The sequence below is a fragment of the Hippoglossus hippoglossus genome, chromosome 12, assembly GCF_009819705.1.
Source record: "Hippoglossus hippoglossus isolate fHipHip1 chromosome 12, fHipHip1.pri, whole genome shotgun sequence".
Lineage (NCBI taxonomy): Eukaryota > Metazoa > Chordata > Actinopteri > Pleuronectiformes > Pleuronectidae > Hippoglossus > Hippoglossus hippoglossus.
The window spans coordinates 2756302-2782821 of record NC_047162.1 but is presented as its reverse complement, the minus strand read 5'-3'; the positions used below and the strand labels follow the sequence as shown (position 1 = coordinate 2782821).

At 41.6% G+C, this 26520-nt stretch overlaps 3 protein-coding genes across 8 annotated transcripts in view; all 3 read left to right on the top strand.

The window, feature by feature from the left end:
- The window catches only part of rph3aa (rabphilin 3A homolog (mouse), a), a 30877-nt gene extending 29562 nt beyond the window's left edge, over positions 1-1315 (top strand). For both annotated transcript variants that reach the window (XM_034601328.1, XM_034601327.1), the window contains exon 16: positions 298-1315. In XM_034601328.1, the coding sequence (XP_034457219.1) occupies positions 298-431 (134 nt within the window). In that variant the 3' untranslated portion in view covers positions 432-1315. The remainder of the gene's footprint in view (positions 1-297) is intronic.
- Positions 1316-2465: 1150 nt separating this feature from the next.
- On the top strand, positions 2466-9094 carry pla2g3 (phospholipase A2 group III). 2 transcript variants are annotated; one of them, XR_004615552.1, is made up of 8 exons: positions 2466-3151; positions 4792-4924; positions 5027-5161; positions 6270-6634; positions 6719-6848; positions 7355-7465; positions 7855-8175; positions 9038-9094. XR_004615552.1 is itself a non-coding variant. In XM_034601330.1 (7 exons), exons 1-7 carry the CDS (start codon positions 2626-2628, stop codon positions 8093-8095), a joined length of 1641 nt encoding a protein of 546 aa, XP_034457221.1. In that variant the 5' UTR covers positions 2466-2625; the 3' UTR covers positions 8096-8212. The 2 variants fall into 2 exon arrangements, 1 of the variants encoding a protein (XP_034457221.1); XM_034601330.1 differs by lacking the exon at positions 9038-9094 and having other exon boundaries at positions 7855-8212.
- Positions 9095-10525: 1431 nt separating this feature from the next.
- Positions 10526-26520, top strand: part of ttc28 (tetratricopeptide repeat domain 28) — a 136803-nt gene continuing 120808 nt past the window's right edge. For all 4 annotated transcript variants that reach the window (XM_034601325.1, XM_034601323.1, XM_034601324.1 and 1 more), the window contains exons 1-2: positions 10526-10804; positions 20190-20549. In XM_034601325.1, the coding sequence (XP_034457216.1) occupies positions 10775-10804; positions 20190-20549 (390 nt within the window). In that variant the 5' untranslated portion in view covers positions 10526-10774. The remainder of the gene's footprint in view (positions 10805-20189; positions 20550-26520) is intronic.

Genomic DNA, 26520 nt, shown 5'->3' with positions numbered 1-26520 from the left:
TTACAATATTATGGCTGATTATCAAAATCTTTATTCAGAATATGAATGAGACTTCTACTTCTAGAACCTCGCTGTTGAGCTCTGTTAGATCATGTTAGCTAAATGATAATATGTTAACTTACAAGGTAAACATCATGTCTACCAAGCATCACCACAGTTTCATTGTCATTGTGAGCATGATCGCATGTCGATAAGCTTTTGCCTCATGAGACTGCTGTGCTTCTCATGGCTGCTAGCATGTGTGTCATTTTTAACGTTGTATACGTATTAATGGGCACTTTTCTCCCTTTCGTTCAGGAGGATGTCAGTTAGGCATCCAGGCTAAAGGGGAGTGTCTGAAGCACTGGTACGAATGCCTGAAGAACAAAGACAAGAAGATTGAGTGCTGGCATGTTCTGTTAAACGATAACACTGTTCAGTTTGAGGACTAAAACGTCATCTCCTCTCCATACATGTATCGTCTTTGTCTCTCTCATTCTCCCTGTAGAATATAGTCCTCCTATGAGCACATCTATGTGGATTGTCCCAAAGTGCAATGTGCAAGCGGCATTTCCAGCAGTTTTCAGGTGACTATCGTGGATGTTGTCCTTGAGTGACCACTAAACAAAACCAGGAAGCTGCAATTGTACCATATTCACTGATATCCAATCTTAATCTGGATGAAGAAATGATTGAAGAGTGATTATCGTATTTTATGGAAACGTTTTCATTGTCTTTGAGATAACGTGTACCGCTATAAGTTCCAACCCAACTGAGGGGAATTCCCAGTTTTCTGTCTCTGACCTCTTGCCCGTGTTGATTAGTGCTCCTGTCATATGGGACCATGTCGCATGTCATCAGCTGATCTATGTGACCACGTTGCTGCTCAAGTGCTTGCGTCACCAAAACATGCATTTCACTCGTATTACCGTGAATAATTATCATGCATCGTGCAAATGTTAAATATTAAGTGGGACACTCAGATGTTTGGTTGATAAAATGATGTGAACCGACTCTCTCGTGTTGTGGATGTGTTGATACTTTTGACACAGATAAAATATTGGTCTAATTCATCTCTGACACGACAGTTTCTTCTCCTGTGCATGTGTGAGCTTTCTGTCTTTCTGCTGCAGAAATAAAAAAATGATTCTGCATGACATCTTATTATGCAGATGAAATTCAAGTATGCAACGTAAGCACAGTTCCTGGGATCTCATGAAATATCACCCCCCCCCCCCCCCCACAGATATATTGGATGGATGTATTCTGATGCCATACAACATCTTTCCTCTGTATTCATATCGATGCATGTCTAATAAATAAAAACACTGCGGCACTCCCTTTGCTCCTCGGCTTGTTTGATCTGCGCTGTGTGACATGGAAGAAAACTTTGTCTGCATCAGGTGAGGTTTGAACCAGCCAGCTCAGACAGACACGCAGCTGATAGTTTGGTGAACTTTGACTTCTCCTGATAATACTTCTCTCGCTCCAAGTAGGTAAAAGTTTACACTGTGAATCGTGTAGCCTTGAACTTATTCTTGGACGCAATCTTTGTCTCTCCATCTTAAGATAAATAAAAACACAGGCAGGTCAGACAGGAAACCCAAACATTTACATTTGAACAAAAGAGGCCAATCAGTACAAGTGATGTCACCTATCCTGAGAATTCCAGATGGAAGAACAGAAAGCAAAACAGGCAATGTGTAGAATTATGCAATGCGTCGTAGCTTCAGGAACTTGGCTGTAAAACTCATGTGTGTACCCCAAAATATTCAGAGAATGGGTGAGACATATACTCAAAGTGACTTTACAGACAACCTGAAGTTACAAACTGTTGTTGACCATGTTTAATGTGACACACAGGAAGAAGACAGGAGGAAAGAAAGACATGTACAAAATGAAACAACAAAAATATATTGGGTGTGTGAAATTGTGGACCCATTAGCTTGATCCGCTATAACCTCATGTCCAAACAGAGGCCATAAATTGTGATTATGGATCAGGGTGTGTGTGTCTGTGTGTGTGTGTGTTGTGGGGGATATGCTAAGTTAAAAAGCTGCACACTGTTTACATATCAACAGATCCACAGTTCTTTCTCTTTTATCTATATGAAAAGAAAAGCAAATGGGCAAGAAAGTAGTTGCTAGTTTATCTCATGTCATTTTATCAATCAATGTTAATTGATTACTTTGTCACATTGTCACTGGAGTGTCTATTTAGTGTGGGTTGTGTGTGTTGGTGGCGTGCCAATTGTTTATCAATATATTAGTCACATTTTCAAACTGATAAACCATCTGGCTTGTGTGTGCATGTGTGTGTGTGTGTGTGTGTGTGTGTGGGTGTGTGTGTGTTAATCAATATGTCATGTGTCACTGTCAGCGAGAGAGTGTGAGTGTGAGAGAGGGGGGGGGGGGGGGTGAGAGAGAGAGCTAGAGAGATGTGACAGGTCACATGATTCCGTGTGGTTTAGTTTACTTTGGTTGCACCAGATCTCTCCCCCCCACGCCTCCTCCCCTCCTCATTTAAACCCGACCTGGAGTCTGCCACTTTGCCATAAGGTCGCCAGAGAGTGCAGCGACCATCTGCTCCAGAACCTGAAGCCTCTCAGCATCACTCACTCCGCCTCCGGTCCGTCAACGCGCCACCATGACGCACATCTCTGCCCTGGTCCTCCTAACAGCATCCCTCCTGCTGTGGACGCCTGCACAAGCCTCGCTCCTCTGTGTCTGGACCAAAGTTTTGCCGAACGACGAAGTGCACCACAGCTTCCTCCGGCGGGACTCTGCATCTCTGCGGCTGTACCACAGCGCCTGGTCCGGCGCGCGCACTCTGCTCGGCTGCGCTTGGAGCGATGACGCATCGGTGATCCAGAACTATTTGTCTCTGTGCGCGGAGAACACGCACGACTTCACCGATCACCCGGATCCAAATGTACATTTGAACTCCGTGTTCGGGGCCGAGGAGCGGTGCGTCTCTCTGGATTCTCCAGGGGTGGAAGGAGTGGGGTGGCCCTCGGTGAACAGCGATGGAGGTCTCCCCGAGGCTGGGAAGAGTCAGGGTCAGGATGAGAGGTCAGAGGTCAGGACCCATGTGCGTGTAAAGCGAGGTTTCATTGTACCTGGGACCCTCTGGTGCGGCTCTGGAAACAAGGCGCTGTCATTTGCTGATTTGGGTAAATTTTCTTCATTTCTACAAATTATTTAGAGTTATATAAAGGTTGTGTGGAGAGGAAAGCCTGGTCCTATAAGACTAAAGGGGTTTTCTAAGGTCCTTGTTCAGGTTAGTGGTAAGATGTGAACTGTGGTGAGGTTAACATTAGGGTTAGGCATGAATTGGTCATGGTTAAGCTTAGAGATAAGGTTTTGGTAAGACGGTCCAAATAACGATAGCTGGGCAAACCTGTGTGTGTGTGTGTGCAAATTATACTAGAATATGTTTTCATATTCCTTGTCTTGACTGCATTAACTAGAGAAATACTTTATACTCCAAAGCAATCTTCTTTTATTAGGATCATAAATAGCCTAGATGTTTCCTTTAAAAAACGTGTGGGAGCAATTGATGTCTGCTTAATATAAGAATATCTGGGCAGTAGGTTGAGTTATAAATATAAGTCCCAGGAGGGACACAGTGGTCCCTCTGAAGTGTGCGTTTGATGGAAAAAGAAAAGTCATTCAGCTTGTGTGCCAATAAAAATGTGGCATTTGGCACTACCTCTTCACACTGTGACGAAAGGCAGTCTGCAGGGCTGCTGACTACTACTACTGTAAAACGTTTAGCTATCAAGATAACATTTTGATCATTTCTCTACTTCATCTAGACAGTATTGACTGTGATCTTTTTTTCACAAGGTTTGATTGCTCCATGAATGAGAATATGGTGTTTAAAGATGATGTATTTCCATTGACTGCAAAGGGGGACATGATGATACATTTCAAAACATTTTCAAAAAGTCTGTTTTAGAGAATAAATTCTGACATTTTTCAGAATGCAAATTCCAAGGCATGAGAATTATGTCATTCATTTTCGTGAACATTGTAATAATAATAATATCAACATCGAAAAAACAAGGAGCCTAAAGACATGGGGCCCGCAGCAGCTGACCTGGTGTGTGTAGAGAATGAGGTCTGCCCAATGAGATGGGCAGACGTCAGGTGACTGCAGGGATGATAAGAAGAAGGGACAGGTGCGTGGATGGGTGGGACAATCAGGTGAGGGGAAAAGGAGGGAAACTCTGACGACATCTGGTGGAAGGCCAGAGGAAGGCAGGTCTGGGGAACTGGAAGAGAGAACGTGGCCTGAGAGAAGTGAGCAGGGGCTGAAGAGAGGGGGAGCTGAGGAGCAGACAGTGACCATAGACTATGTGTCAAGAACAAAAATGAATCTAAGATATCCAGGATAGGGGTGCTGCCATCTTCATCGTCATTTGGAGCCTGAGTCTGCGCATTCGTGCTTGCGTGGAGCCGCGGTATCGAGGTCCCGCTGATACTCAACCCTCAAGAGTCAGTCATGACATTTCACCCGTTTCTATAGCATCAAATTACTAATTACAACAAAACTTATCATTAGTTTGGTTCATGTCCCATTAACTAACATGGAAGAGGCGGGGTTTATGACATCTATTCCGCAGCCAGCCACCAGGGGTGATCAATATTTTTTGTTTTACTTTTGGGAAGCTGTCGTGTCATCCATCATCATATACAGCCTACGATACACCTCTAAATCAGTGATTGTATATATGACAGCAAATTCCGGTCATGTTGTGGTAATATTCTTTTCCCCCCTGCTCACTCCCTCTTGCCTTGTCTTCTGCAGGAGTTTTTTCGGACACAGACAGCTGCTGCCGGGAGCATGACCAATGCAAAGACACCATCCTGTCCTTTCATTCTGAGTTTGGTGTCTTCAACACCAACATCTTCACCATGTCTCACTGTGACTGTGACAACAAGTAGGCTTTTTTTGTTACTGCACTCAGTCCGTATCAGTTGATTTCCTGTATGTGCGTTCTGTGACGTTTCTAATAATGGACCCAACATGTTTCACGGTACAGGTTTCATAGTTGTTTGAAGGAGGCGAATGACAGGATATCTGATGTGGTGGGATACACCTTCTTTAACCTGCTGAAGATGAACTGCTTTGAGTTCTCCCATCGACTCCAATGTCAACAGAGAAACTGGTTTGGAATGTAAGTAAATTGTTCAGTAAGTTCGAAGTGTATTTTGAGTGCACATCAATAAATCAGTTTTAGGATTTATCAGTGATAAAGATGACTGTATAATTCACCCACTGTCCAAACAATCACATTTACCTCCAGTTGCATTTAGTCATGCAACTAGAATTGTGTTTATCCAGGTTTTGTGATATCTCTCACTCAGAATTTTCCGTCCAGTATGGAATTTTTAGCAATGCTAGCTGCCTAAAGCTAGCATTCATAGTCCCCTGAGGATGAATCTGAATGACTTGTATGATAACTGGCACACCAGGAGGTCACATCTTTTGAGGGGGTCCCAAGATTAGTGTAAGCATAAGACTAAACAACAAAAACAAGTTTCTATTTTTATTCTTTAACTTTATTATATTGTGGAATACTGGATATCTTGCCACTTCCGAAATTAGTCTTTGGTTCAACTGGGGAACCTTCATATTCATGGATTTAATTGAACTGTCTCGACAGCTGTTGCTAAGATTTTGATTGACGTACACATTTGTATGTCCCCCTCAGGAAAATTGTAATTTTAAACCATCAGGTCAAAAATTCAATGCTTTGGTTTATGATCAAATACCTGAAAAGAACTACAGCCGCTTAAGTTGTGTTGTGTATTTACAGCTAAACTAGAAGCTGAACTAAGATGGTGAACACGGTAAATGTTGTACCTGCTAAACATCATTGTGACTGTCTTCATGTCAGCATGTTGGCATTTAGCTCAAAGCTCTGCTGTCATGTTGAATCTGCTTACAGCCTCACAGAGTTGCTAACATCATGTGCATCAGAACAATTAAGAATATCGACTCTGAAGTTGCCAGGTCGCGTCGCTTAGCATCATGGCTGGATTTTTTTCTGTTGTTAAAATGAAACAAACCACATATTAACTGTTGAAAGTTGGAGGTGCTGGTGAGGGACAGAGCGAGGCCAACTGTTTCTAATGCTTCTAGTCAATGTGCGAGGTTAAGCAAACAGACTGTCATCGTTTGAACCTTCCTCTCTCACTTGCTGTAAAAAAAGCATGTATTTGGTTATATATAAATGTCATTGTCATTCTTCAAATGACTTCAACCTCTGTTGCAATTTACAGGTGTAAAGAGACTAAAATGTCTCTGTATGCTGAGGTCCATCCCCCCAAAGTGTACGAGTCTACCAATCCAACAGAGGCCGGCATGAACAGCACCATCGCCAACACCACCGCACCTGCAGAGTTCCTAGAGAGCATCACGTCCCACCCACAACTTTCCTCCATCACTGCTGCTGCTGCATCCACAGTCCCTACACCTTCAACGAGGTCCCCCTCCTCCTCCCTCACTCCTGTTACCAATGTCAACACCCCCACGGTCACAACCATATCAGAGAAACCTACTGGATCAGTACCTGAGAGTAGAAACCATCTGAGCACGCCACCCATCCCAACCCTAACGGTGACGGAGGTGGACACTACTATCACAGGTATTTAATATTGCACACATTTCTCCAGCTCTTCAGTTTATAGCTTCACACTGCAGTTAAGGAATTCCTGCTTCATTTCCACAGGGATGCAACTATCGTGTGGTGTCTATAAGGATCTTGATGAGTGCGGACACAAGATCCTTCCTCAGCGAATGAAATATGGCATCTACAACCCAGAGCCCAGGACGCTGTACCACTGCAATTGTACCAAAAGGTAAATCAACAACTTCCAGGCAATAAATACTGATCAGAACTTTTTTTTTGCTTTTTTGCAAAAAAACTTATCACAGTTAATTGATTAAATCATCAAATAAAGAGGCAGGGGTGTGTCACACCATGCCTGGAATACGCAAATGTATTTAACCCCCAGAGTAAATATTAGGAGTGCTATTTGCAGAGCATGTGTAGACTTTGTGACCTTCTTTTCGGTTTGTACCAAGAAATATGAGGCAGACATGGTGTGGTGTTTCATAACACAGAAGTAGGCCACAAGTAATGTCCTCGTAGATTCACAGACACACTGTTGCATAAGATGTACCGGTCTCTCTAAATCTGCACAGAATTTTTTTGTGTGTCCTTGGCTAATATATTATCAAAATCTCATGTTTGCACTTTCCTTTTTCCTTTGGCAGTCCGTCCATCATCTGTATTTGTGTTCCTTTTTTTGGTTTGGCATGTCTTTTGGTCTCTGACGTTTGTTTTGTCTTGCTGTCCTTTCAGATTATTCCAGACTTTGGTTGAACAGAGACAACTGACCGAAGTACATTCTCTTCTGCTCGGACGCGTGTCTGGATCTTGCTTCCTCCCACAGGACTGCACAACAGGCAAAACGTCAGTCCACAATCACACAGTCACTGTAGATGTATCCACATGACATGAGAAGAACTGAAAGACTTATTAGTCCTGTAATTAAAACCCAATTTAAATAAAAATACAAATGGATCCTCCAGTAAAACAACTCCTCCTACAGAAAAACATAATTAGATTCATACTGATGCACCAATATTTCAGCAGCGTTTTCCTGTTGTAGATGCATGAGGTGGGGCTCGTGTTACTTTATATATTGTTTGATACTTTAGTCCAGTGGTTTCCAACCTTGAGGTCAGGCTCAACAGCAGCTAGAGAGTACGATATTAGAAGTATAAAGCAGCATTAAATGGATGTACTGTACTGAAGTTATTATAGCATCATAAAACCATCATTGCTTATTTATTTTACAGCTGTACAGCAGTCCTGGTGAAGGCAGACCTTCCTCAGCTCGAGCAGAGGAGTGGTGCTGATGTGGAGGAGCAGCGCCATCTACAGGCATTGCAACTGAAGGTCAGGAGGCCAAACACCAGGATAGCTAAAAGAAATGGCCGAGCTGTGAAGCTTCACAGACTGTGTCTCAGGATGACTCGGCCCAAACAAATGAACAAGAGCAGGACACCTGGTCAAACTGCTCAGCGGCCAGCTGTATGAGGAAGAGAGCTTGTCTGAGAGGGAATATTATGGAGACCCAAAGCTTCTGATACTGAATAAGAACATGAGACATCATGAAGTAGATAATCATATAAATAAATACATACAAAATATACATACAACCACTAACTGTTTATTGCAGGTAACTTTATTTCAAAATGTAACTACAAAAAGGCAAATTTTTCTTATTGTAAATTTTACTTCATGACGGCTCTTCAAATGGGGCAGAGCCAGTAATGTGATTCGCTGATTTGGTTTGAATGACCCAAACAAAAAGGCACATTTAATACGATTTTATTGAACCAACAATACACACCATTCCAAAAGGTTATAGGTTGAAGTGACATGGTCCCAAGATTTATACAGAAAACATAAAAACAGAATCTGGAAAAGGATTTTAAATCTTACAAACAAAAACTGCCCAAATTGTAAAAGCAGCAGGGTGGAATATCACTTCATAATTATGAGCTGATTCACAGCTATGCCCTGATTATTTCACAACTGCATGGTCTACATTTATTCATTTGATTGCTTTAAAAATCCTTAGACACATTAACTGCACTGCACATGTGGAGGCTGGAGGCAATCCCAGCTGAGAGGGCACATGTTTCATCCTGGACAGATACTCAGGGTGTCACAGGGTTGACAAATGGAGACAAACGACCTTTTACACTCATAGTCCCACCAAAGGCGGATCAATCTCACCCACACAGGCACAGGGAGAACGTACCAGCTCTGCACAGGAAGGCCTCATGATGTCTTGTTTATTTATCACTTGGGGTCCCCAGTTTATGTTGTAGTATTTTGTATTTATATTGTATCATCAGGGATGTGGTGAAGCTTAGCTTTCAAACTGTGAAACAATTTTTTTCAAAAGCATAAATATACTTTTGTCATGTCAAAGCAGCAAAAGCATAGGTGTAACTAATGATATTAGTTAAAACAGCATTTAATTGATTTGTGGCAGTTCATAAGCCCTGGATCCATCATTAGAGGTATCAGACATATGCTTTTCCTGCCATGACAAATCCCGACAACTGCCATAAACATCTATAGTGTTTCATATTGGTTGTTGTTATGCTGAATATATAATAACAAGGAGGTCGATGTTTAGTCCCCTTTTTATGCACCACTGAGACTGTTCAACTTCCCCTTTAGCCACCAATGAGGATACTCAGGTCTCTCCTTATTACTTCTGGGAGTGTTTGGTAGTTTTAACATCTCCAGAGATTGTTAGGGACTCTAATGATATTCTTAATAGCTTTAAATTTGAAGTGTAAATATAAGTCTAGTTTAAATTAAACTATATTATTTTGTATTTCCCCATATGATGGATATTGGATTTACACAGAATACAACTTAATAGTTCAATGAATAAATATAAAGTGAAAAACCTTTCATGTAATATACGCTCACACTCGCACGTCAACTCTTGTGTCAGCTCTTGTTACTTGTGACTGTTTTAACTGTATTATTTGAGTTGTAGACTGATGCACATTATGTTGTTAGCACCATAATGAAAAAGGAAAGTGTACAGGGGAACAAGTATGTAAATATCTGTACATAACACTTTTTTGATGTGAGAAGGAAATGTATGACTGACTGATTTAAATGAAGAATCTGACCATTTTTAATATTGCTTTCATTGCTTTCTTTTTAGAAGACTTTCTTAGACGAGAAGATTGACACTACTCTCATGTTTATACCATAAATACTACACAAGAGTGAGCAGCGGTTAGCTTAGCATAAACGCTGGAAAGAAGTGGAAACAGCGCTTTGGCTTCACTTTTGGAAAGCAGTCAAGTCGTCCATATTCATATACAGTCAGAGTTGGTTGGCTGGCCGGGGCTAACTGGTTAGCATGCTAACTTTGGCAGGAGATAAGCCAAAGAGCGCTAACATTAGAAATAAAGTGGATGAATAAATAAAGTAAGGAATTTGAATGCTGAATCCACAGTGAGTGTGCTCGATTAAACAAACAACAGTTGTAGCTAAAGAAAGAAAAAAAAACTACATATAGCACCTTTAATGGATATGAGAGTGGTATCAACTTTTCCAACTATGACTTTGCACATGCGAAAATGAAAATGTAAAAAACCTTTTAAACACATTCACGCTATTTGCTTCCTGCTGTTTAGACTACAAAGGTTACACGTGTTTGATTATTTATTGTTTTGTGGGTTTATCCTAATAAAAGGATAAAAGGAAAGAAAAGAAGGATTTACTTCATTATTTACTCCTCAGACTGATGTGAGGTCTGAGTGGTGATGTGCACAGGGAGGCTGGCTGCAGTCACACGGATCTGTCAGGTAACTCTACTCCTCTCTGATGTCATGATCGTGTAATTGAAACCTGGGGGCTGGAGGCTGCAGAACGCGGAGCCGGACCGGATCCCCGCCTCTCGCCGGACTAGCATTCCGCCAAGGAGGGGAGATCGTCTGTGGGAACATGGCGCATTTACTCTGGATTAACTTTCCCCAGGAAGAGAAGCTCCGCAGGGTCGTCACGTAGCGCACACGTCTCCCCAAATCTTGAACTTTTCTCCGCTCCGAACAAAGCGCAGCGGACCGTGAACTTTCGCCTGGTAGCGGACGGTGGCGGAGAGGTTTCCTGTCCCCGCTTCACCGTTAGTGGCTGTGGGATGAAAGTTTGGAGCCGCTGTCGCCGGATTTAGCAGCGATGGAAAAGCAAAGGACGAGGAAAGAGAAGGTAAGAGCCCTGGAAACAAGGGGGGGGGGGGGTATTCGGTTAGGGGTCGGAACAGATGGCCCGGTGTCCGGGTGTCAGTGTGCGGAAGAAAGGGAGCTCCGACACGGTGACAGTTCCCAGACAGACGGGCTGCCCACCATCCTGCAAGGGATCCATCTGAAAACCAGTTCCCAGCGAGCTGCCATCTGACCGCTGCCAGGGCTGCAGGGAGGCTGCGTGGAGCCACTGCCATGCAGCCTCTCTGCTCCACTCCCAAGCCTCCAGGCTGTGGATGCCACCATGCTGAGGGGCTACTTGTTGACTCGAGGGTCAGGGAAGCACAGGTTACATTAGAACTCGTTAGTGTCTTTAGAGCTGCAGGGCAACAGGAATCAATGTCCTTATTCAAACAAAAGGAGTTGGCAAGACGAGGCTAATTCAACTGTCTGGCATCTTTCAACAACAAAGTCAACAAGACATTAACACAAAATATAGAAGAGATTCAAGTAACATAAAGAAACACCAACAAATAGGATTAGGTTGAGTAAAATATAATAGAAGTTAAAGGGATAGTTCACCCCAAAAAAAATCTAAATTCACTCATTATCTACTCACCACTATGCCGATGGAGGGGTGAACTCCACAAAACCCTTTTGGAGTTTCAGGAGTAAACAGTGTTGCAGCCAAATCCAATACAATTGTAGACATTAGTGACCTATCTTCAGACGTAAAAATAACAACAGTAAGAACATAACATGCCTCCATACAAGTGTCCGTAAGCCCTGACATTCATATTCGACTGGAAACTGTCATTTACACAATGCTTTTAGTCTAAATGTCCTCTATGGTCCACATGCAAACGCGGCTCCAGAGGAGGATAACATAGCGGTGAGTGGATTATGAGTGAATTTTCATTTTTGGGTGAACTATCCCTTTAAAGATAATAACAGTGCTGCTATAGTAGAGAGCAAAACTAAATGGGACCGAATATAGTTTAATACAAAGCAGTAACTACAGGATAACACCACAGTAGATTTTTAAGTCTGGATTGAAAAGCACTGAGAGCTGGAGACTTTATTCCAAAAAAAACGAGTTATCAAAACCTGAAAAAAACGAATTGAAGGTAAAATAAAGTCGACGCTACAGCAACAAAAACAACACATCATGAAAGCAGGTGTGTAACAGGGAGTTTTAGGAATTGATTTCAACACTGATTCTGTTTAGCACTAGACTGATTTTAGCTTATTATAAATGTATCAGTGTTGGTGTCAATGTTGAACGATAAGTAGCTTCAGTAATAACCGTGACCCTTGTAAAATAGTTGGTCCACCAGGGAGCGAGGTGACGGGATGTTTTGCACTGTTAACTGTCCCAGTCAGTTTGTATCTTCGTCACAATTCTTTACAAATCAAATGTCAGGTCCTGTATCAAGATTATTCATTCATGCTAAAAATACGCCAAATATCTTTTGTCAGCATTGACCCCAAAAATCTAGTCTCAGTTGAGATATGTGTTGTGACAATTTGCAGGAAATGTCAGTGTAGAAAGGCCAAATGCACGTCAGAGGTAATTAATAAACAGTGTCTCTGGAGCTGGAACCAGGACAACTGCCAAAAAATGGAATTGTCATATTTCCCGAATTGGGTTTCAATCCCAAAATTCAAATATTCAAACAGTTTCTCCAATGTGAACATTGGGTACTATTCTAAGTTTTAAATAATTGTAAAAAACAACAACAACAACATTTTGGAAGATGCCGTCTTGGGCTGTGGTTCGTTATAATGGTTACTTTTCCCTTCTTACATTTTTTAGACTAAAGGATCAATCAGTTTATGAAGGAAAATAATCAGCAGATGACTCACCTCTGCCAAGGAATTTGTTTTCCGCCCTGTCTGTTTGTTTGATTTTCACCAGGATCACACAAAAACTACTCAACAGATTTCAATGAAACTAGTTGGAAGGATGGGACAGGGGCCAAAAACGATTTCTTACAATTTTGGTCACTTCCTTATTACATTTCTAGATACTGAGTTTTTTGATTTCATTCACAAAATCCCCAGTGAATAATGCATGAATCCTAATGAAAAAAAATTCAGCAGATTTTTTTTTCGAGTTCATAAAAGTGCATAAAAAATATATTTATGTGTTTTGACTCGATTGAATTTAATGGGACTGGCTCTGCTGCGCTCTGCTGACTAGTATTCTAGTTGATAACTGGAAGGGTGATCAGAGAGCATATAAATCCGATGCTAAAGCCCTATCTCGACATGTTAAAGAAAGTAGAAAGGTCCGTCCCTTTGTGTGGATATACGCCCCAAATGGGTTCATGCCTCACCACTCCACAAAATGTCATGGAAAATCGGTTTAGTATTTATTGCCTAACCCTGTAAACTAACCAACATACGAACAAACACCAATTAAAACTTATTTTGAAAGACAAACTAAGTATTATGTCTGTATTACATCTCAGAAACATTCCTGTCATAATTGCTGAGGTGGTGTTTCACTTTGTCCAACAATCAGTCCACAAACAAAGAGGTATTCACATTTGAGGGGATATTAGCTTGAAAATATAACTACAACAATTTATTAAGAGAATTAATATATGCCAATAGTAATCTATTGATAGTTGTCTATTAACTAATCAATTATTTGATTAATCATTTCACCTGTAATCCACAGTAATATCAGCAGGGCTCTAATTCTTTCATCCAGCTAGTCAGAGCCATACCATAACCTAATAATAAAAAACATGTTATCTTTAGTCTTAATCCCTGACTTCATACTTATGCTCATAGTAATCATATTATCAGGTATCCTTGGTTCAAATACAGTTCTGCATGTGATTTAATCTAATAGCAACTAGTTGTCTCAGTTCATCACCTACAACATGACTCATATTAAAAGAACAGAGGTTCACTTTCAGGGCCACAATTTCCTCTCACTCAGGTATTCAGCTGCACAGTTTATGTCTGTGTCTCTGTGTTGTTCTCCAGGAATGTACTCCCTTTGACCTGATCTGAAAAAAGGGGCTGGGAATAGTAAGACAGGAGACAGGGGAAGTGTGTGTGTGTGTGTGTGTGTGTGTGTGTGTGTGTGTGTGTGTGTGTGTGTGTGTGTGTGTGTGTGTGTGTGTGTGTGTGTGTGTGTGTGTGTGTGTGTGTGTGTGTGTGTGTGTGTGTGTGTGTGTGTGTGTGTGTGTGTGTGTGTGTGTGTGTGTGTGTGTGTGTTCGTAAATAAGCTGCCACAGACATATACACAGACCATGTGACACATCAAATCAACACAAGCTTAATTAAAGATGCATTACAAAGTCACAATACAAATTCATGTCAGGGCAATTTAATGACTCAACTGGACAATTTGCCATTTTACTAAAACATTGATTTATTTGTTGCTTTTAGAGAGAAATGTCTTATTTCCCACTGTGTTAAATGGGAACATGAGACTGTCACTAGATTCGTAAACTACAAATAAGAGTTTTCATATGGCATTTTCTTTTTTTTTATATGTGCACAGACTTTAATTATAGTCTTTTTGCAACAACCTCACAACAGCAGACACACCATCACATTCAAATTGTCATAATGTGATCAGAGCTGAGGCTGAACTCTTTTTGTGCAGGTGTCCAGAGCACAGGTGGGAGAGGCTTCCCTGAACATTACATATTTATATACTGCTGCATGTATTCACTTAACCTCACCTAAGAACGTGTCCATCTCTTTGCTTGTCAGCCACAACCAGCCTGCTCCAACACAGATCCTCTAGTATATTTATAATTCCGGCTCTCTAAAAGTTACTGAGCCATTTTCCTCAACTAAGCTTTGTAAATCAGTTGTTGTTTTGTGAAGTGAACTGCAAATGCTGTTGTCTGATTTCAGAATAAATGTCTACCACTGCCCTCAGTAAACTATATTTACCATGAAGCAAACGCAGAATGTGGTGCAGAATCTGCAGTAGCTTAAACATCAATGAGCAGAGCAGAATGAAGACCTGCATTATCTCGACGATGCAACTTTGGTCAACCCCTACTCAAAAATCTTTTATAAAATGAATAATTTCACACACTGTGGCAGGTATAGTACACAGATCCTTTAGCTAATGGGGGATTTCTTCAACCTGGGCCCTATGTTTCTAAATGTGGGTGTGTAAATGGTACATGGCAGCAGCAGGTACAATGTTACAAGGTTTTTTACAAAAAAAAAGGCTCAATTTTTGACTCTGGGTGTTTCCTAAGAGTCTGGAAACATTACATGTCTCGCTCAACGAGGTCGCCCTCTCACATCTCATGAGACCTGGGTTGCAGGATGACGGAGGTGGAAAAGGGAGAGAGGAGTTTGGATTGTAGAGAAATTATTATGGCTGAATATTTTTTCTGATGCGGACAGTGTTGAAGAATGGCACAAGATGACCATTCCTACTTGTTTGAGCAGGAGTATACGGACGAAGAGCTCCAACAAATTGAATTGTGAATGAGGAGAGAGAGAAAGAGAGCCAACAAGCAGAGGAGGGACAACGAGCTGCTGCGCGGTTCCCAAGCTCTGGAAACCGATGATGTTCCTGTGGGTGCTGTGACTTTATGCCCACAGAGGAAGAATGTTAAAAAGAATGCAACAAATACTTTAAAGGACATTTTGTGGACTGTTGCTGTTGCCCCATAAGATTACACTGTAGCCACTGCTGTGTTGAGACTGTAGAGAGGATTTGCTGGATAAATTCTAAACGTTTTACACGTAATGTAAATACCAGAATGACTATTTAAGTAAAAGTAGTAATAGTACACAGTGTATACATACTCTGCAACATGTCAAGTCCTGCGTTCAAAACTTTATTTGAGTTAAAGGGGACATATCATGCAAATTCCGCTTTGTTAGTGCTTCTACACGTTAATGTGGGTATCTGGCATGTCTACCAACCCAAAAACTCTGGGGAAAAAACACTCGCGTGTTTTGTTATGGTTCCTCTAAGTCAGAAACGTCATGCTTGAGTGACTGGAATGAGCTTCCTGGGTTTTGTGTCGTCACAATACACTGGAAGTCTCCCTACATGGCCTTGGCCCACCCCCCACCTCATCCCCCCGCCCCCCCACACTCGTTACACCGGGTTTACACCGGACGCGGAAGCGCCGCGCCGCGCAGCGCCGTTCTCAAGCGCGCAGCCGCCTGGCTGTTCACACGGGACGAGCATTTCTCCGCTGGTCAGCCCCATAGACTGTATATATAAGGTCAGCCTGCGATTCTGCTTTCTCCACTTGTTGTTGTACCCGTTGAATGTCGGGGTTCGGGGGTAAATGATGGTCTTCATAGCCCCCCCCACCCCACCCCTCTCTTTCTCTCTCTGTCTGTCTGCTTGTGTGCTTGTAGTGGATGGGCAGAGGGGGACATTTAATTATGTGATTTGGAAAATTAAAACTCCAGGACAACACAAGGGGAATACAAAGTATGGGATGCATATTTGATAATTTATATCATATAAAATATGTAATTTATATCGTTTAAAATCCTGGGGGGAGAGGGGGGAGGGGGGAGCTGGCTCATTAGCATTTAAAGGAACAGGCACTCAAAACAGGTCACTCTGTGGAGGGCTGTTTTATACAGGGTAAAAAGGGTGCTGTTTGAAATGATCCTTGTGGTATTTTGACCAAAGTATGTTACAGACATTTCATTAAGACCCCAAGGAACCATATCAACTTGTGGTAAAATGGGCATGCTATGTCCCCTTTAACGTAAAGAAATGACAATATACTAAAAATTTCACTTCACTATGCAGAACTCACTACTTTATTGACTGCTGACTGACTTAATTTATAATTACATGATCATTTATAAGTTGACTTTATTTTGTATGATTCATTTGAAGTGGCAAAGTAAAGAGTAAGTAAAAGATTAATTAGGTGGAGTGAAAAAAAGTGCATTACTAGCTTTAAAAAGTGTAAAGTACAAAGTGAATAAGTACAAGTACTCAATCTTGTACTTAGCTACAGTACTTGATTAAATATATAGTACTTATTTACTTTCTCCAACTCCAACTGTGCTTTTGTGGAGACATGAAGCGACACAGTGGTGTAAGGAGAACTAATCACCCTGTCTGGACCTTTTAACTGAGCCATTAGTCAAACATGGAACAGATCAGTCAATGCATCAAACTCCACTCTCATATTTTCCACTTTTCACTTGAACTCACTGATGCTCCCTCGGCATGTGCCCAGATTGTGTGCAGGTGCTTCCTCGTAGGTTCCAGTGTACTCAGACTTCTGTTTAAAAAACACAAATGTGTACACATCCCACACAAAAGGTCATCTGTGTGAAGTCCCTACAGTGCATGTTCTCCTGTTTTCTAGTTCAGTAGTAATAGGATTAGAGCTTTACGTCTTTCGATATGTTGCTTTCTGTGTTTACCTCCGCAAACACAGCCCTGGTTACATGTTAAACAAGCTCTGCTTTATATCACGCCTGTTATATTTGTGTTAACATGATGGATCCATTAATAGTGATGGCACCTTTTAGAGAGCAGCTGTAGAATTGGCATTTCCAGAGAACTGTGAAAAGTGTAAATTGGCTCCATGGATCAAGCACTACTGTGTCATAGCTCCCCTCAGGGCTGCAGCCATCAATGAGGACACTGATGTCAGGCTGTCAACGTCCTTTTTCTGGACAACCAAAGGGCTTTTAGGCACATTGAGGGGAGTTGACAGCTGTTCCTCGTATTTTTAAATTCTATTTATTTATTTTAAAGCCAAGGCCCAACAATCCCATTATGAATCCACATTTAAATTCATTAGACTTTTTTTTATTTGAATGTGGACACCCTCATAAATATCAGTTACCTAAACATGTCTGATCCAGATCCATGAATTATTCTTTGAGAAATCAGTGAAAATGTTGACAAACACCCTACCTCATAATGTTAAATGATTTGGGTTCTTTCCTGACCCCCTGCCAAGTTTCGTGGTAATCAGTCCTGTAACTTTTGCATAATCCTGATCACTAAGTAACAGACAGACAGAGAAACGGAGATGGAACAATAACCTCCTTGGAGGAGATAAACATAGATGGACAAATCAGACTCGATCTTGCACAGTGGGGCCTTGGAAACACTATTTATGGGGAAATAAATGAGTCTGTAATTGACTGAATATTTTTCCTCTGGAGAGAACTGTGTATGACTTGGTTTTAAACAACAATAAATAAAGAGACGGTGACTTTAACAAGAATTTAGTTATTTGATAGCAGAGCTTTAATGCATTTAAACTTGTAAGTAATGTAACTGGACAACTAAATAGGATATGAATTGTCAAAGCAACGCTTTTTAGAGACTTTCCTTTGGGTGCCCTGGATTGAATCCTTTCACTGCTCCACTCCCTGTTACAAAGGCTGTGGCAAGATCAGTGACAAAAATCGGACCTAAATCTCGCTATTAACAGACGGCCGCTTCTGATTGTTTCCAAATGAATCCCGTTGCCATCTGTCAGAGGCATAGTGTACTTGATTAAAAAGGCCATGAGTAAAACAGAGAGCACCGAGGCAGTACTTACTGTGCACCAGGAGTCACTTGATGAGCCAAGATGGAGAAGCTTAATGTGTCATTTGCTGCGGAAAGTCTCATGTACATAATTAACAAGGACTAAAGAGCTGCTGTGTTGATAGGGATTTGTCCTGCTCTCTGACCAGTAGAAGAAATCGCACAAGTTGTTCTGGATCACTTGTTGTAAATTATGTTTTGACTTTGACTGACTGTGTTTACAACAGTCTGATGCTGCTGCTGATGCTTCTGCTGCTGCGGCTGCGTCTGCTGATCATGTTTGCAGCCAAATTAGAACTCACTTCCTGTAATGTCATTATTTTTACACCTGCATGCGTCTGTCCCTTTCACCTCACACAGCATCTTTGCCTCACATCTCTCCTTTTGGTACTTGGCAACCGCCCTAGTGGTAGCTGCCCAACGTAAATATAAAATGGCTTAAACTTTGTGCATTTTCTTGCCTCTCACTCAAAACTCTCGTCTGAAGTTTTAGGAATCCCTCCAGTCTGCATATTTGAAGTATGTATCCAAAGATTTTAGTGTGTTTTTGTGTGTGTGTGTGTGTGTGTGTGTGTGTGTGTGTGTGTGTGTGTGTGTGAGAGAGAGGGAGAGGAACAGAGAGGTATAATGAAGGCCTTGGTGTAAGCTCTGGTGAAAGGACAAATTTGGAAACACCAGATCAGGGAGGGAGGCAGCGCCTCAATGTTAAAGCTACAGAGAGCTAACCTCAGTGTGCACATTTTGCACAAGGTTTCAGCGGGTGTGACAGTGAAATGAACAGAAACCCTCATCTGACTGTCTGAGTCGCTGTCTGACTTTCCTCCTCTCTCTCTCTCCATCTCCCTGAGGAATTTGAGCCGTTACCACCGAACAGAAGGGAAGAGTGCACGCAGCAGTTTGGTCCCATTTGCCAGTGACTCCAGTATCATATCATGCAAATGAGGCTGCTGCAGTTTCTGTGTCGTCCCTGGTAGAGTTCTGATGGCACTAAGTCGACTTTTATAAAAGCAGCCGAAAGCACATTCACAATCCACACTTCAACTCGGTAGTGATGACAGATGTGCTTGGAGGCATGTTTCTGGTTTGGTCCTCCATGTATCCCATCTGTGAGAACATGATATCTCAGGAACGCCTGTAGGGAGTTTCTTTAAATGTGGCATTTTGATTGATTGATCTTGACTCATTTGATCAACCTGACCTTTGTAGCTTACTGGCACAAAATACATGGTATAACTTAGCACCTCGTGTTCCTCCTGTAAGAGGGCAGCTCTCCCCACTGAGTGACAGTATATAGCACTTAAGTAGGGCTGAGTATTGGCAACAATCGGCTGATACAATAGGTATCATGATGCAGGGATTACATATATCACAATATATTGCGATACTGTAAGCAAGGCAATATATTGCCATTTCTTCTAACTTTAGGAAGACCACTACAGTATTTAAGGTAGGGTATGTAATTTGTTCCTTAAACACGTTTTATCCCATTTGATGAAATCTTCCTTACGTCCTGATAGCCATCAATAAATAAAGTCATCTGGAAAATAAAAGAAAAAGCTGATGTCTGTGTCCCTCGCGGGACTGTGATAAACATGACCAATCATTTCATTCTGATGGAACAAAATTATCTGCTGGTGAACCTGTCACTAACTGACCAGCCTGCTACACCCTGCCTGTGCTGCAGGGGATCGAACCACCTTCCTTGTAGTTAATGGACGACCCTCTCTACCTCCTGAGCTGCACAGCTCAGGTTGTTCCTGATGAGTGACTGTCGACGAATGTTGATTGATTAATGGAGTGATCATTTCAGCTGTAATTACATGACATTTAACAGATGTCTCTCTCTCTCCTCTTGTCCTCCTCTTCCTTCCCATCAACTCCTCAGTTCTCCCTGTTTGGTTCTCGCTCCACCAGCAGGACCAACCCTCCTTCTTCATCCTCCTCCTCTTCGTCCCCTGTGATACCTTCAGCGGCAACACTGAAAAGAGCGGAACGACCAACGGGCTGCAGCCCCTCCGGCCTGAGCAAAGCCGAATTTCTGGAGCGCGTGCGTCGCAGTAACCAGGCGTGCCAACAGGGGGAGTATGAGCTGGCTGTGCGTCTGTACAGCGAGGCCCTGACCGCTGACCCCCAGAACTGTATCCTCTACAGTAACCGCTCGGCGGCCTATCTCCGACTGGGTCAGTACAGCACTGCTCTGGATGACGCAGTCAAAGCTCGTCTCATCAACCCCAAATGGCCCAAGGTAAGAGTTTCCTGCTAAAACACACACTCACATGTATTTTATTCATTAGAAGAGTGGATGTGTCCATTAAGTGGATGGTTAGATGGATGCTGACGGGTGTGTAGAGGGTTTCTTTACTTGTCTGCTTCTCTAAATCATCTCACTAATGCTATATAAATATATATGTATATACGGAGGAGTGGACATGTAGCTAATCATAAACCCTTGGTGGATCGTGGTGGTGGATCATGATCGTGGCGGCAGCTGATCATGGACTATAACAACAAGACTGCTTGATATACAATAGGCCTACTCACATATCTACCTTTACATATATATATATATATAGAAGATTGATTATTGGATGTGAGGTGCCATCACTACATGGTTTAACCTTTTTAATTAGTCGTTCGAGGTCCAGTGATGTGAGGGAGAAAGAGTCGTGTTAAAATGTGCAGTGTTTCGTATTTCCACTTTAACCAGATAATTAAATACACCCGAAGACGGTGGACTTTTTACATCTACCACCACAGTAAGCCGTGAGGAAGGTGAAGGCTGGCGAGGGCAGAGAGTCTTCTAAATCCATTCAGAGTGGGAAGTAAGCAGGCCTGAGACAGGGTTTTGCCAGGCTACCCCTGTCTGGACAAGTGGGGCCCGGCCAGCTCGACTCTACTTCCTTTCTCTGTGTAAGAGAATGGACGGAAGTGTTGTTGGGTGTGTATGTGTCAGTGTGTGTGTGTGTGTGTGTGTGTGTGTGTGTGTGAGTGTGTGTGTGTGTGTGTGTGTGTGTGTGTGTGTGTGTGTGTGTGTGTGTGTGTGTGTGTGTGTGTGTGTGTGTGTGTGTGTGGGAGCGCTTCGCACGGCTGTTATTTTGTTTTCCGAACCCTGGCCAGGCCTTGGCCTGAGTTTGGCACTTAAAGACAATAACAGAAGCAGCATTCCTTGTGTGTGTGTGTGTGTGTGGCTCGTATAGTGGCGGTGTCATAGCAGTGGGCTTGCTGCAGCATTCGCCGTGGGTTAAAGGCAAGGTCGAGACTAATGAACTACCAATAAGAGAGTCTCTGTGAGACGGACGTTTACTTCTGCTTGAGCTCTCTCTTTCTGCTCTTCACCCAGTCTCCTTTGCGCTCTTCTCTTTTCTTCTTTTCTGTTTTGCCTCCCACAGTTTGTCCCATTGCTGCCCCCGTCGACTTTTCTGTTGGCACAACAGGCTCAAACACACACTCACTGTATCACACACACACAGACACACACACACACAAAGCGCGACCCGGTCATGGGAACAGAGGGGTGTAGCTTGTCAAAAGTTGCATAAGTTTGTGGGCTTATCAGGATAACAACACTGTACAGAAGCAGAAAACTTCTGTGCATTTTGATGTTGTTTTCTTGTTGTGTTCCTGTGCAGCTTTATCGTTCTGTGTCACATTCAGTGCAGAGCTTTGAGAAAGCCTTTTGTTTCTTTGTGATTCAAATGAAGTCACAAACTGCGGCAGGAGCGAGAGCCTTTCTCTTGACTCGCTCTGAGTGTTTTCCAAAGACAGACCTGACTATTTTGTGTGTGAATGTTTGCTCTCATCCGCACACTCGCGCTGTGTGTTTGTGTGAAGTTGTTCAGTACTTTCAAAGAGGCTTTTTTCTTTTTACCCCCGTGCCAGTGCATTTATTCAGATTCCAAAGTCTGCAGCAGTCTGGGAAACGTCTGCTCCTGCACACAAGCTGCTTCACTCTTTGGTCCCTCGGATAGAGATGTCTGTTTGGTCCTCTCGTGTCCAACAATAGAGGCACCGCAGCAGATCTGAGGCTGCATCAGGTTTCGGATAAATTGTCTTAGAATTGACTCAGTTTTGGGATAATTCGCCCTCATTAAGGGTGCATGGGAGAACCTGTGGTTTTACATTGTTCAGTATGAGCACAGAATGACAAACACTTGATAAACAACCAAACATTTTATAAATCTGAGGTAAATAAATCTGTGTTATACTTCCACTGTGCTTACACAATGCAAAAAGTACTATATCAATATATACTGAACCTTTGCTATATTGCTGAGCGTGGCCGCCTTGTTGAGACGAATTTTGAATATGAGCTATACAAATAAAATATGATTGATTGATTGATTGATATTGCTGTTGAGGATTATATTATTATTGTTATTGATTAATTGCCCAACCGTACATATGACAAACCTGCTAACAGTTGCTTATTTACATGTTGTGATGATACGATTAAGTCATGTTTGTGTCCTCATGATAAATGTGAGTCTATTATTCACTCTTTCCACCAACTCCAGAGGAAAATGTGTCTGTAAAGAGCTTGATCAGATGTTAAAAGATGTTAAAAAGCAGTTTAGACCTGAGCTGTGGAACTAGATTTAGGTGATGTTCCTCTGGGGGTTCGTCACTGCAAATCTTAAAATAGTTTCAGTTCTATGCCTCCAGGGTTTTAGGATATTCAAGATTTTTAGAGCTGAAACACTAAGTAGATTAACTGATTTGTGAGCAGAAAAAAAATCTACAACTATTCTGATTATAGATCTGTTACGTGATTGTTTCATCTCACATTTGAAGACTTTATGTCTCCTTCTCATTTACATCACTGAACATTCAATATCTGTGACTTATTGTTCAACTAAATAAGACATTTTAAGATTTCACCTTCAGATTGTTCTTTATGTGAGTTACTTTTATTCAGCAAATAATTAGTATTCCCATCAGGAAATATAAGTAAGATTGGTCGAGGTCAATAACAATAATTGTTTCTTGCTGATTTTGGTTGCTTTGGTTATTTCACAGACTTCTCTGGGAACTACAGAAGATATAGTCCCTATGGAAACTGTTGACAGACTGTTTTTCAGATTAGGGCCTGGTCACACATAAGCAAATGTTTCAGAGTAAAACATTTGCCTCCTGTTCACTTCTAATCTGTGCAGGCGAGGGAAAAACATTTGATTCCTATGGCGAGGCAAATCGCAGACACGTTGGCGTATCTTTGACCCTGCCCTTGTGCTGAGCTACAAGGAGGATTTTCTGCAAAATCAATTATAATGTTCATTTTTTTTACAATGTTGCGATCACCACAAACACAATTCTCCTTCTCTTTCATAACTCTAGAATAGAGGCAGGATTCCCAGGGACAAATATGTCAAACTCTAACCATCTGTATTGAAGGAAACTGAAAAGAAATGAAAGGAAGCGAGAAAATATGTATTTTTTTGTGTGAGTTGGGTGAACTGAGCCTTTAATCGTGTGGCCGTAAGTTAGAAGTTACCGTTCGAAGCTGTTCCTAAATATCCTGCTGCGGGAGTTGTAGCTGGAATCAGTGCAGATCATCAGTTAGCGTTCCACGGGCTCTCTGCTCTGAAGTGGAAGCCAACCAGATGGCAGCCAGCTACGCCTGTTTACGCAGAGGGCCCGTGGAGCTGGCCCCGCACCGCTCAGGCTTCCCCTGTCATTAACCAACTACTCTGCAACCGCACGCTGCAAAAATATTACTGACATACGTGCAGAGAAAGCGTGGAGCCTTTAAGCGGGTCACAGGACCTAAAATGGCCTGTTTCGGAAGGTTGGCCACATGACAGAGTTTATATTATAATGGGATCTAAGCAAAGGAAAAGATTCAATTTCCTCATGTTGGAGTTCCTCCCAGGTTGGACGAATTTAAGATCCCATGACCTGACCCGGCACCGTGTTGATGCGACGGTAATGTTCTCTGTGGAGTTTGTGCTCCATGTGAAGTTGTGTCATGGAGAACTCGGTCTGGGTCAGTAGGGTAATCCATGACTTACTGCAGACCACGTGAGGACAGCGAGTTTCTCCAACAGGCAGATATTTCACTTTGTGTGCTCCACTTATGTTTCTCTCTGGCAAGTGTGGTCCCACTGGTTCTTGTTGCTCCTTCATATTTTTTTTCACAACAGTTCAACTCAGTTAAACTTCTCATGCAAAGAATTATAGCTGCAATGATTTGTCACTTAAACAACAGGCAAATACTCTGATGATTGATTTATTGTCTGAGTCACTCACCAGCCTATTAAATTGGGAGTTTATTGTTTGCATCAGTTTATCATTGTGAGGTGAATCCTTTTGGGGTTTTGGATTGTTGGTTGGACAAAAAAATGATTTGAAGACGTCCCTTTGTGTTTTGGGATACAATGATTACCAGTTTGATTCACGAGTCCCGAGTTATTGTCTTACTTGTTTAATCAAGAAAAAAATGCCTGCTTTTCTGTGTTTTGTATGGTTTTTAATTGAATATCATTTTGTTTTGGACTGTTATTTGGACAGAATAAGGGGTCGGAAGAAGTTTTCCATAGTTCTTTTTTCAACCTTTCATAGAACAAACAATAAATCAGTTCATTAAGAAAAACTCAACCGATTAATCAATAGCTTAACAGATATGAAAACCTATTTGCAGCTCTTCTCAGAGAAATTTATGGCAATTTTTCACAGTTCTCTGACATTTCATACATAATGGGATTAATCAGTTAATCCACAAAATACTCAGGAGATCATTTAGTAAAAAACACATTTCTTCGTCGCAGCCCAGCAGAGATAAAACGCCATAAGATATTACTTTTCAGTGTTTGGGGTATTTTTGGTTTTTCATTTATTTTTCAATTGCTTGTCCACAAATATTAATAAGCTGATTAATAACAGTTGACAAGCATGCGTTTTACTCATTAAGGTAATCTCATCCAACTATTACGTAATTACCCAGATAATTGCACATATTGAAATCTTTAGATCTGCTTCAACAAAGTACAGGCATTAAGTGTTAGACATTTAAAAACTGATGACGATCATCAGTGCTCACCGCTGAAACAAACACTCTCTGCAAATCTGGGCCAATAATGTGTTTTTGGCTCCAGAACACGAATCTTCCCGTTGACACTTGGGATGTTTCTGTGCAAGGAGGTAGTGTTTATATTTTCTGTTTCTGTTGCTGCAACAAGAAAATAAATGCTTTATTTTATGGGTCTGTGATCTTCAAATCATTTCCCCAGAAAATGCACTGGTAATGAAATTTGTTGCCATTTATAAAGACAAAGCTCAAAGACCCTCATGTAGTTAAGATTCATTTAGTTGTGTTTATTTGTTGTTGTCTTGTTCGAGCCCTCATTTAATGTCCACTCATTTATTTATTTTAATTCTATATTATATTTCTTTTTAGACATATTTCAGCTGACCTGCTGTGCTCTGACTGAAAGCATGTGCCTGGTTAAACAGCAGTCAGTTGGAATTACAGGTTCTGGATTGGTTTCAGTAGGGCCGGGCACATAATTACTTCTCAGGCTTTCCAAATTAAAAGGTGAACTAAAAGTAGCATCTTTTAAATTTGCTCATTCCTTAGATGCTTTTGTCCAAAGTGAGTGACACAACAAAAAGCTTCTGTAGAGCAGGAGACCTTGAAGTCGTTACTAAATGCTTAATCGGTTCACTAAGACAAAGTGGAGGAGATCCAGACATTTATAGAAAGTAAACAGGAACTGCTAGTAAGGCACGTTCTGTTAAAGACATTAACAGAACCATAAAAAACTGATGTTTTATGACAGATGAATATTGTATTTGTGTCTTTTCTTTCCTGCATTATCTTTTTTTTCCATTAAAAACAGATACATTTGCAGTATTGAAGTCTCTAAAGTTTATTTTTTTTGTACCTGTAACATCCACCAATCATTTACTGTTCCTTGTAAAGTAAAATTACTAAACGCACACAAACACTTGGCAGCGACCAACACACATATGAAAACTCTTTATCAGCTTTCTGTGTTACAGATGCAGTGCCCATATCCAAAGAACACCCCTCTTGCTTTACACCCTATCATTATCTCCAGATTACACGCTTCTTCCAGGAAATCTTGTCGGAGTTACAGGATCTGCAAAATAAAGCATCACCAGACCTGAAAGTTGAGATGTCATGAAACACTGATTTTACGGAGTGGCCACTAGAGCGCAGCACTGACGCACCAGGGGAAACTACCTGGTCCCAACCA